This window comes from Oncorhynchus gorbuscha, linkage group LG11 (genome assembly GCF_021184085.1).
Source record: "Oncorhynchus gorbuscha isolate QuinsamMale2020 ecotype Even-year linkage group LG11, OgorEven_v1.0, whole genome shotgun sequence".
In the NCBI taxonomy this organism is placed as follows: Eukaryota; Metazoa; Chordata; class Actinopteri; order Salmoniformes; family Salmonidae; genus Oncorhynchus; species Oncorhynchus gorbuscha.
Genome location: NC_060183.1, coordinates 52,158,187 through 52,170,212, shown reverse-complemented (window position 1 = coordinate 52,170,212; position 12,026 = coordinate 52,158,187). Strand labels below are relative to the sequence as shown.

The 12,026-nt window shown below is 43.2% G+C and overlaps 1 protein-coding gene across 2 annotated transcripts in view; it reads left to right on the top strand.

The window, feature by feature from the left end:
- Positions 1 to 6,732, top strand: part of LOC124048898 (hamartin-like) — a 29,937-nt gene extending 23,205 nt beyond the window's left edge. For both annotated transcript variants that reach the window (XM_046370066.1, XM_046370067.1), the window contains exons 16-22: positions 1,577 to 1,743; positions 2,094 to 2,276; positions 2,399 to 2,509; positions 2,710 to 2,832; positions 3,845 to 4,032; positions 4,231 to 4,404; positions 4,754 to 6,732. In XM_046370066.1, the coding sequence (XP_046226022.1) occupies positions 1,577 to 1,743; positions 2,094 to 2,276; positions 2,399 to 2,509; positions 2,710 to 2,832; positions 3,845 to 4,032; positions 4,231 to 4,404; positions 4,754 to 5,438 (1,631 nt within the window). In that variant the 3' untranslated portion in view covers positions 5,439 to 6,732. The remainder of the gene's footprint in view (positions 1 to 1,576; positions 1,744 to 2,093; positions 2,277 to 2,398; positions 2,510 to 2,709; positions 2,833 to 3,844; positions 4,033 to 4,230; positions 4,405 to 4,753) is intronic.
- Positions 6,733 to 12,026: the final 5,294 nt, after the last annotated feature.

Here is a 12,026-nt window from a genome sequence, read left to right as displayed (position 1 = left end):
ACTGGGTTAAGTAGCTTGCTAGCTATTTTCATGAACTGAAGTTCAATTTCAATAGGCGAACAGCAAGTGACAACCTAGCTAACACTTACTCACAAGGATTCCTAAATCGTTGCTAATAATCAAAATGACTGCAGTTTCTACTGGGCATTGTTTTCAGGCAGGTTGTATTGGTGCTAGCTAGGTACCAAGCTAAAGATGGCTACCCCAGAAGTTGCGGTCAAACAAATAATGCTTTATTACCAACACTGTATTGTAAACACATAGTTTGTGGCCGGTGTTTGCAGACTTTTTGTACAGCTTTGACAGTGCTACTTATAGTAGTGGTGGCACCTGGCTTGCACGTGCAAATTCAGCCCACACAACATTCTATGATAAAACTGTAATTTGACATGTCAAATTAAAAGCTTATTTAATGCCTCAAATAGTGTTATTTGACCAATCTTTTCTTGATACGCAAAGACCCAAACGGCTTTCCATAGTGTGTATGTCGTGAAGATAATATCTGTGATGCTATTACTGTATAACTCCAGTAGGGCAACATGTGTACTGGTGCCCAACCAGTCGGCGAAAGCCAACATCACCCACGACAGAGAACGGTTGCTTGTCAAGGGCCACGAATTCCTTTATTCTTGGCTTTAATGGATTTTTCCTTTTGAGTTGTCTGAATGAAATGTTCTTACTCTTTCAAATGACTGCTCGACTTGTTGACTGTTCGATCCACACAGCAGACATTGTGGGCTAGGTTAGGAATGCTGTGTTGCACATGTAGCTTTGTCATCGGCTTTGCACATCGGTGTTAAACTAGACAACGGGCCGATACCAATGTTGCCATTTTTAGCTAATATCGTCTGATTCCGATATATCATGTATTCCTAGGTAGAATAGTATTAAAACGGTACAGAAGCAGTTGGGAGAATCCGAGCTGCTATGTGACGTCATCCCTGGACGGGAACAAAAGTCTCTGTCTTAACCATCTCCTGCTGCTGATCACTGTATAACAGCCTTGTGTATGGGCCAAACCTCCCTCTGCCTGCCAAGTTGGAGCATTGGAATTGAATACATTTATATAAGTCATGTATTTTTGATTGTGTGTGTGAAACCAACTCCACAAAGAGCTTGTGGTTAACTTATGTAAGTTCCCTCATGACTCTGAGAGGCCTTTGTGTAAAGTTCTCAGATTTTATCTGCCGGTTTTATTTTCTATACACCTACTCGGTTCCCTTTTTTCTGTGTTAGTGTGACTACATACAGTGAACTAGTCATACCATAGAGCTAATGAACCATAAACAAAGCTATATCTACGTATTGAACAGTACTACTGTTTGAGCCCAGAAGAGCATTAGGATTGGGTCAGAAATACAATCAATCCATCATAAACTTCACATCTACCCAGTGAAAAAACCCACAACTTGTACAATGTGGAGATGACAGTTAACTCCCGCAAACGATGTGCTCAAAGTTCCTTGTTGACATTGCATGAGAAGAACCAAATGAATTCAGTATTATCATTTTATGACTGTCATCATTTTCCTGGAAGTTGTTAATCTGCTTTGTGCCTGTCCCTGTCCCCCCCCAGGCTCGGCTCCGCTGGACGAGCTGCACACGTTGCGTAGCCAGCTGCTCCTGCTGCACAGCCAGCTGCTGTACGAACGCTACAAGCGAGAGCAGCACGCCGTCCGCAACCGACGCCTACTGCGACGCGTCATCAACGCCACCGCACTGGAGGAACAGAACAACGCCATGGTAATAAATGCACCAGAGCCTCCCCTCCTGAATTTGTCCTGTAGCTTCTCAGAACTAGTGTGAATTGGTTTGGAGGTAGTGGTGTTGGAATCGTGGCTTTCTAAGACGGTTATCTTTGAAAGTATCACGAAGTAGATGTTTTGATAAGTATCACAAAACAGGAGCCTGCTCTTGATCCGTTTCACTCACCGACTTTGTTGCTTGTATTGGCTCAGTAGAGTATGTTTTCCTCTGTTGCATATGGTGAAAAAAAGTTTCCCAAATGAACTGTTTTATTAAAACCTATGCCGTTGTAGATTTCATCAAACGGTGAGCGGTCTGTCATCCTCTCTCACTGTATCTGCCTGCAGAAGGACCAGCTGAACCTCCAGAGTGTGGACATCGTGTCTCTGAAGGAGAGTCTGCAGGTGGAGCAGCAGCGCTGCAGACAGCTGTGGGACGACCGAGAGACCGTGGTCACCAGACTACACAGCCAGGTCCGCCAGCTACAACAGGGCCGGGACGACTACTACACCAAGAACCAGGAACTACAGGTAGACGCATGACTACATTTACACACATGCATGCATGCACGCGCACGTACACAAATGCATAGAATAATGTATATCAAATCTTCCATACACTGTATTGTACCCTCTCTGATGATCCTTTCCAGAGTCAGTTGAATGAGTATCAGAAGAAGATGAATGAGCTGGAGGCAGATCTGCAGAGGTCCAACAACAAGGTGTGTCACACGGGGCACCTTCTCAACCAGATGACTACCAAGGTGAGGCACCTCATCTAGTTCTACTTGCTCTGCTGCTGTAAAATCAATCAACATGGATAAACTGCTTGCCACTTGTAGTAAATCTGATGCTGTATGTGCAAAGATAAAAGGACTAAGAACATAGTGTATCCATAAATAAACCAAACCGAGGGCTTTGAGGTTTGTCTCCATTCTGATTGGTTGTCCCATGTGTCCTACAGCTGAGCACCAGTGAGCGCACCCAGCAGCAGATGAGCTTCCTGAACAAGCAGCTGCTTCTCCTGGGGGAGGCCCACAAGCTGACTGAACAGCGGCAGCAGCACACAGGCTTAGACAATGCCATGGTAAGGGACCAAGGGCCACTGAGAACATATAGGAGGAACTTCGGGTGAAAAGAGGAACAGAATCAGTACTACTGCATGGGTAAAAGCTGTATTAATAAAAAGTTGCTATCGATGTCTCCGCCATGACGGAACACTTGTGTTCCATTGCATTCTGGTAAAAGTTGTCAGGGACATATGTATTTGGAGAGGAACAACAACCTATAGAGCCCCACAGTGGATGTGTCATAGTATGTGTGGTAATAAAACCTAGCAGTCAAACAGGGAAATGGTTCCAATAGTTTTTCCACCTTTCATTTTTCCGTTGGATTTTTTTTTTGATAACCGTGTAAATCTCTCTAAGACAAGATGATATATATATATATATATATATATATATGGCTGTATTTACTCTCGGGTTTGAAAATGCTCATTAGCATCAAAGTAGACATGCAAGACTACAAATCCCTACAGACTCCTGCATCTCATCTATAGCTGACACCTTTGCTAAACAGGTATTGTGTAATTTTAAAACTTACCCAAGACAGTTCACAGAATTGTACAGTTTATAGAAATGTTGCCAATTTATTCATTACTCCATTTAGTTAACATTAGATAGTTAAGAGATTCTTACATTTGCCTTGATTTGGCAGTCTCATCCAGGCATGGCATTTGTAGTTCTGTATGATGGCCAAATTAGCAGCTAATTAGCATTAAAACATTTTTGGGGGGGTGTAAATGCCGGCAAATATATTGACATAAGTCACCTTGTCGGACAGAGATTTACACGGTTATCAAAACGTCACGCCAGGGTAAGCCTACACGAAACACAGCCCTTATTTTAAGTGTTTATAAAATCCGCTACTGAAAAATGAATGGTGGACAATTGGAACTATTTCCCTGTTTGACCGCTGGGTTTCATGGTAACTATGACTCTATGCATACCAGATGATACCTCTCATGGAGGCCACTGGCCAAACTCTGGCCAGACTAGTTCAACAGTTCCCACACCAACACCCTCTCTTTCTCACTGTAGGAGGCCCAGATGGTGCAGGTGTCCTGGGGAAAGGAGGTGGAGAGGCTGAGGCAGAGCCTGCTGCAGCAGGGCCAGAAGCTGGAGGCAGCGCAGCAGAGGGTGGGCGAGCTGGAGACACAGCTCACCAAGAAGGAACACCTCATCGTGGAGCAGAAGAAGTTTCTGGAGGACGTCAAGGGCCGGGCCAAGTATGAGAATTCCGGGTTTAGAGGTTGAAAAGGCCTCTAGACTCATTTAGGTTCATTGTGTTGTTTTAAGGTGTCGACCTTTGGATCGACGCAGTTGGTTTGTGGGTTTTTATGCACAACTGTGTGTTTGCAGAGCAGCTAGCTCTGTTTTTGCCTCTTAAGTGTGTAATATGATCATGTCCATCTGTCTCTGTGCAGGGGCGTGCTGCAGGCGTCAGACAGCAGGTACCAGGCCCAGAGGAGAGTGACCCAGCTCCTGCAGACGGAGCTGCTGCAGCTCTACAGTAGACTGGAAATGGAGGGTCATGCCACCCTGACCACACCCTCCGCAGGGGGCAGCAGTACCGATCCTGGCCCTCCTATAGACTCTAGGTGAGATGGCAGTCGAACTGTTGACGTTTATGGAATGCACATGCAGAATGGTGTATGTGCCAATAGAAGCTAAATGTATATTTAGGAGGTATGGTATGTGGCCAATATACCACGACTAAGGGCTGTTTTGCATGCCGCAAGTGCCTGGATACAGCCCTTAGCCTTGGTATATTGGTCATATACCTCAAACCCTGAGGTGTCTTATTGCTATTATAAACTGGTTACCAATGTAATTAGAGCAGTATACGTTTCTGATATGCCACCAGTATTCAAGGCTTGAACCACCTAGTTTATAATTGAAAGTAATCCCCTTCCATGTTTTCCTCCCTTGTCTCCATGGTAATGGCAGTATCATGGAGCCAGATGAACTTGTCACATCAGGAACCAATGAGTGGTCAGATAACTGCAGACCACCTCAGTCCCCACGACGCAACGGCAGTACTTTATCTCCAGGGCAACCTATGGCAAACAACCCCCCTAAGAAGCCTCCTGTCAACTCGGTCAACGGCACCCAGGAAGTCCCCAAGCCTCTCCTTGTGGAGCCTTCCTGTACCCATACCCCCCTGGCCCCCCCACTGCCCCCTGACGTCACCCCCCTCACTGTTGGCTCCTACCCCAGCGCCAAGAGCTTCCTGGGCATGCAGGCGCGAGAGCTGTTCCGGAACAAGAGCGAGAGCCAGTGTGACGAGGAGCCGCCACACCCCCGCCTGGCCGGCCTTTCACAGGGCCTGAAGACTGAGCTGTGTGTGGAGCCCTCATTTCCCCCACTGGGGAATTCTCTGACGTGTCCTGTCTCTAACCCTGTCCTTAACCTTACCTTTTCCCCTGCCCTTGCCTCTATACTGGGTGCCCCTCTCACTGTGCCCGTGAAGGAGCACCTGCCTGAAACCAAGCAGAGAGCTACCAAGCAGGAGAGTACCAGACGGAAGATGGGAGGAGCAAGGGGAGGGGGAGTGGTGGCAGCCAGTTCAGCACGACCTAGACAGCAACTAAGGATCATGGACTATAACGAAACGCATCACAAGCACAGTTAAAATACAAGAACTGAGAGAGGATGGAGAGGAGAGTAGAACGAGTGGTTGGCCGGAGAAAGAGCTCCTAACAGTAAGAGGTTTGAGACAAAGCTCTTTTTTAAATTCAGTGTTATTTATCCCATTTCCTCAAGTGGACAACAGGATTTGAACCAATGATGTGATTTACTCCCTTATCAAATGTAAAGATGAAGGAAGGTTTAAATAAGGACGTAATGTTACAATATACCAGCAGAGACCACTATCTTTATCTGCTTAGATTTCACTTATATTTTGGAGTTTTTCAAACTATTTCATATAGAGACACCATATTTCCAAATCCGTTACTTGACGTTTTAAATGACCACATCAAAACAAATTAGTCTTGTAGGGTGTGTCAGAAAGGATGTTTCTGAAAGCCCGGTTTTGGTTAACTAATGTCCCTTTTGAGCACCTGTACTGATGTTGTGTGAGGAGGGGGGTGGGGTGATCCTCAAGGCTTGGAGAGTAGATGTACCAAGCATGGGATTGTTGTCTGTAATTCCAACTCCTCTGCTGTTCTTGGGGAGGAATCAGGGATTTTGACTGTTGCTACAGTATAGTTTATATACAATGCAAGAGGATTGCTTTTCCATGCTAATTTCATTAGGCCTGCATTCCTGACAGAAATGTCCTTTAGTATGTGGGTCGTTCCACCATGCCAAAAAAACTTTGGATTTCACCTCATTTTAACATTATGTCATAAAGAGCACATGTTAAATTAAAGATATAAAATAATAGTGGCACTTACTATAGTAAGTGCCAAATAAAGTAAAAGGGTTGACTATTTCATCTTAAATCAGCCATAAATCCCCTTGTGACAGGAGGAATGGAAGCTTGTTGTGTGTAACAGAGTAGTAATTGAATACAAGCTTCACATTTGTACTTTTTGTTAAAACATTTCTAGCCTGTCTATCGAAGGGTGAAAGGGTTGACGTGTTTTGCTTGACCCACTCAATTTTCCACCACAAAAAAAAACTGAAAATGACAGAAAAGAGTAGAACCAATTCAACTGCTTTTACACTGTATTGACTTAAATGTTCAATGCTTCTATTGAAGGGGAAAAAAAAGTTTCATATTAAAACGAGAGTTCAGTTCACGTAACAGGGTTGACCTTAAAATGCGAGACAGACGTAAATTAATCACCAATCACATTAAATACACTGCTCAAAAAAATAAAGGGAACACTAAAATAACACATCCTAGATCTGAATGAATGAAATATTCTTATTAAATACATTTTTTCTTTACATAGTTGAATGTGCTGGCAACAAAATCACACACAAATTATCAATGGAAATCAAATTTATCAACCCGTGGAGGTCTGGATTTGGAGTCACACTCAAAATTAAAGTGGAAAACCACACTACAGACTGATCCAACTTTGATGTCATGTCCTTAAAACAAGTCAAATTGAGGCTCAGTAGTGTGTGTGGCCTCCACGTGCCTGTATGACCTCCCTACAACGCCTGGGCATGCTCCTGAGGAGGTGGCGGATGGTCTCCTGAGGGATCTCCTCCCAGACCTGGACAGTCTGTGGTGCAATGTGGCGTTGGTGGATGGAGCGAGACATGATGTCCCAGATGTGCTCAATTGGATTCAGGTCTGGGGAACGGTCGGGCCAGTCCATAGCATCAATGCCTTCCTCTTGCAGGAACTGCTGACACACTCCAACAGGTCTAGCATTGGGAGGAACCCAGGGCCAACCGCACCAGCATATGGTCTCACAAGGGGTCTGAGGATCTCATCTCGGTTCCCTAATGGCAGTCAGGCTACCTCTGGCGAGCACATGGAGGGCTGTGCGGCCCCCCAAAGAAATGCCACCCCACCCCACACCATGACTGACCCACCGCCAAACCAGCAGAACGTTCTCCACGGCGTCTCCAGACTGTCACGTCTGTCACATGTGCTCAGTGGGAACCTGCTTTCATCTGTGAAGAGCACAGGGCGCCAGTGGCAAATTCGCCAATCTTGGTGTTCTCTGGCAAATGAAAAACGTCCTGCATGGTGTTGGGCTGTAAGCACAACCCCCACCTGTGGACGTCGGGCCCTCATACCACCCTCAAGGAGTCTGTTTCCATTTGAGCAGACACATGCACATTTGTGGCCTGCTGAAGGTCATTTTGCAGGGCTCTGGCAGTGCTCCTCCTTGCACAAAGGCGGAGGTAGCGGTCCTGCTGCTGAGTTGTTGGCCTCCTCCACGTCTCCTGATGTACTGGCCTGTCTCCTGGTAGCGCCTCCATGCACTGGACACTACGCTAACAGACACAGCAAACTTTCTTGCCACAGCTTGCATTGATGTTCAATCCTGGATGAGCTGCACTACCTGAGCCACTTGTGTGGGTTGTAGACTCCGTCTCATGCTACCACTAGAGTGATAGCACCGCCAACATTCAAAAGTGACCAAAACATCAGCCAGGAAGCATTGGAACTGAGAAGTGGTCTGTGGTCCCCGCCTGCAGAACCACTCCTTTATTGGGGGTGTCTTGCTAATTGCCTATAATTTCCACCTGTTGTCTATTCCATTTGCACAACAGCATGTGAAATTTATTGTTAATCAGTGTTGCTTCCTAAGTGGACAGTTTGATTTCACAGAAGTGTGATTGACTTGGAGTTAAACAACACAATGTAAGTGTTCCCTTTATTTTTTTGAGCAGTGTAAATAATCTTCAGAAATGACTTTGTCAAAGCAACAATAACTAGGGCTTTACAATGATGGTAAAAATTTGGAGAAATGTTGATTTAGTGGCTTAAAATCTTCCTAGAAGTCACAAGGTGCACGGAGGGACATGTCAAAATGCTGAAAAGACTTGATTCATATAAAAAATGGGATTTATTGAATTCTCCATTTGGTCTATAATAAAGGGCACTTCATTTAATATAACAGGCTTTTGAAATTCAATATCGGTGCAAAAGAATGTCTACTTAAAATATCAAAGGGCACCCTTTGCAGAACAACCCATGTGTTGAAGGCAGACGGACTGAGTTTGTTTGTGCCGAGTTTGTATGTATGCAAGTTTATGCTGTTTAAGTCCAGTTGTAATAAGAAAAATGTGCAACATTTTAGAAATGCTTTTTTATAAGTAGTTTTTTTTTAAACGGTTTATTATTTCATGATCACTCCCATCCCCAAGTTGTCCTAGCCTTGCAAGGGGCTTTGCAACCTGTAAAGAGAAGGATTTTGGGGATATATTCCATTTACATTCCTGTTAGTGTTGATGGACGTTACTGAAACTTTCAAACATTTATTATCAAACTGGAATATTGATATTACAACAGCATTTTGTTAACGGAGTTGAAAAATACCTGCAAGGTTCTGAAACTTATGTTGCTCACGATATCCATATCTTGAATTTAGGTCACACTCATGCTATGTTCGTTTCAGCAAATTATTTGCAAAACATCTCACTGTATAAAGCAGTGTATTCTGTTCAAGTTCACTTACAGAAAGACACTTTGAATGTGCCAAACATTTGAATCAGATACTAAATACATCCATTTCAGAATGACACGTTCACCTCAAGTATTTCTATTCTAGTTGATACATTATGTATCTGGGTAGGGCTGGGTAGGTTCCTTTCTAAATGTAAGCCGCTACTCGGCACCTGTTAAAAATTGTAATCAGTAATGTAATTTTTGGATAAACCAAACTCCGTAATCTGATTACTTTCCCCATAAGAGGCATAAGAAGAATACAAAAAGGATCCATTGAACGCATTTGTGTCATAGTGGTCTCTGACTTGTGGTCAGATTTGTTCCAGAGGAACAAACTTTAAATTGCGCCTTTTTTCAATGCTGAATTGAATGTCGTTGAGAAACAGAAAGATGTTAATGTTTTACACAACATCCTTTTTAAGGTAATCCACGAAGTAATCAAGTTTTTTTTTTTTTTGTATCTGTAATCTGATTACAACATTTTTGCTGGTAACGTAACTGATTACAGTTCATTTTAAAAAGTCACTCCCCAACCCTGTGTCTCGGTATCCCTCGAATGCTGCATAAAAGGTTTACATGTGTCATCTGTTTTCTGAGAACAGAACAAAAACAGTCTCTGCCAATTGATTTTTATTGGTCCTACTGACCTTTGGCAGTCAGATTTGCCTCTATTATAATATTATTATTTTTTTCAGTAAAAAGTGGAAGAATTTTACTTTGATGTGGACGTTGAAAGTTGGGTCCTTCCATGTTTTTGAAATGGTCATAAATCCTGTTGTCCACTGAACTTCAGCTGTCATTCCCTCTGCCTTGCTATCTAAAGCATGTTCAACAATCCACTTTAATGCCAACAGTATAGTAGTAGGAACTACAACAAACCAAGATGGATGGTACAATCAAGCGTGAACTGAATGGAAAACTTGAGTTGGGACTCCTTTTGGAGTTGGAGATTTTGAAAAAAGGCAAAAAACAAAGTTATTTAAAGCAGTTGCTTGTGTTTTAACTGTGAATAATAAAATAAAATCATCTTCAATGTTTTGCACTACAGATCCTCTTAATGTTTTTCTTTTTCATTAAATGTTCTATAATCATAACTAAGGGACAGATTGCAATTTACTGGGGGGAGCGTAGTTTTTTTATTTTTTAAGTATTGGGCACAGGGGAGAGTAGTTGTTTTTTTATTCTCCCCCTTGTTTACATTCGCTCTTTTGCAGGGTTTACCATATTTTTCCCATCCTAGCCACATTTTTGAATCTGCTTACATGCGCCTCCCCTATATCAAGGTGTTTTGGTACTTCCCTTATGCACTATGCTTTACCATGTGCTAACTTTTTACGACAGTAAAGGTCAATATAGTCTAATAGTCCATCCTGCCCTCTTTACACCATTCATAGTGGCAATTGTGGTTGGTGGATTGTTTGTCCATATCTGCAATAGGCTGCCTAGCAGTCATACTACACAACATTCAAAGCTGCATCATTTTTTAAATATTAATCGACAAGAACCAATAGGAATAGCTGATAGGCAGCGGAGAGGCCAGGTGCACCATTTCGTCATGAAAGAACAGTGAAGACATGAGACACAGCTCAAAAATCTACACTAGCCTACAATACCACAATGCAATGGAGAATTGCATTATTGCTTTCAAATGAGTACCACATTCTATCCTACTCTAGGCTCCAGTGAAAATGTCATTTGAATAACGGCGCAAAGGCCCTGTGATTTGAATATTTCATTCAATTTGGAACAGTCGTTGGTCTACTCACAACATTTTTACAAGGACTAGAAAGGCACAGTAGCAGGCCAGTGACTATTTTTACTTCTGATACCGAATGTTCTGTCTTGCAGATCATTCTCCCAAGTCGTCCAAAAATGATGTGGCCACATATGCTCCCGGCAGGCCCAGTTAATCAGGAAAGCTTAACACCTGCTCTGCCTCCTCTCCAATCAAAGCGGCTATTCGTAACGCTTCATCATCAGCCTACATATTTAACATTTCACTTTAATGTATTCCCTTTTTTTATATGTGGCAAAAACTCAACCAAAGTCTCCTGTAGCCATGAACCTGTTCATCCAAAATGTAATTCCGTCGTCCTCAAGATGGCTTGACATCAACCAGGTTTCAATCAAACCTTTATGTAACCTACATGTCTGATAAATGTCACATCTTGGGAAAGCATGCAGTTTATTAGGCTACAGATGAAATGAGTTGTGAACGTCACAGGGTGGCGAAAGTGCACAGTGATAATGTTGATTCTCCTTTCAATAAATATCAAGGGTCTTATTCTGGTGACATGATGATCAATGCTTGGCTGCCAATTGACATCATCTCGCACTTTTTTGTCTCATTTTGTAAATAATTTAATGGAGTAGGCTATGCATGTACAACAGTGCATTCGGAAAGTATTCAGACCCTTTGACTTTATAGCATACGTTACATACTTATTCTAAAATGTATTCAATAGTATTTCTCAATCTACACACAGTACCCCATAATGACAAAGCAAAAAAGTTGTAGACATTTTGGCAAATGTATTTTAAAAATTATTACATTTACATAAGTATTCAGACCCTTTACTCAGTGCTTTGTTGAAGCACCTTTTGGCAGCAATTACAGCCTCAAGTCTTGGCACACCTGTATTTGGGGAGTTTCTCCCATTCTCCTTAGATCCTCTTAAGCTCTGTAAGGTTGGATGGGGAGCGTCGCTGCACAGCTATTTTCAGGTCTCTCCAGAGATGTTTGATCGGATTCAAGTCCGGGCTCTGGCTGGGCCGTTTCAAGGACATTCAAAGACTTGTCCCGAAGCCACTCCTGCATTGTCTTGGTTGTGTGTTTAGGGTCTTTGTCCTGCTGGAAGGTGAACCTTCACCCCAGTCTGAGGTCCTGAGCGCTCTGGAGCAGGTTTTCATCAAGAATATCTCCTGTACTCCGTTCATCTCTGCTTCAATCCTGACTAGTCTCCCAGTCCCCGCTGCTGAAAAAACATCCCCACATCATGATGCTGCCACCACCATGCTTCACCATAGGGATGGTGCCAGATTTTCTCCAGACGTGACGCTTGGCATTCAGGCCAAAGAGTTAAATCTTGGTTTCATCAGACCAGAGAATCTTGTTTCTCATGGTCTGAGAGTCTTTAG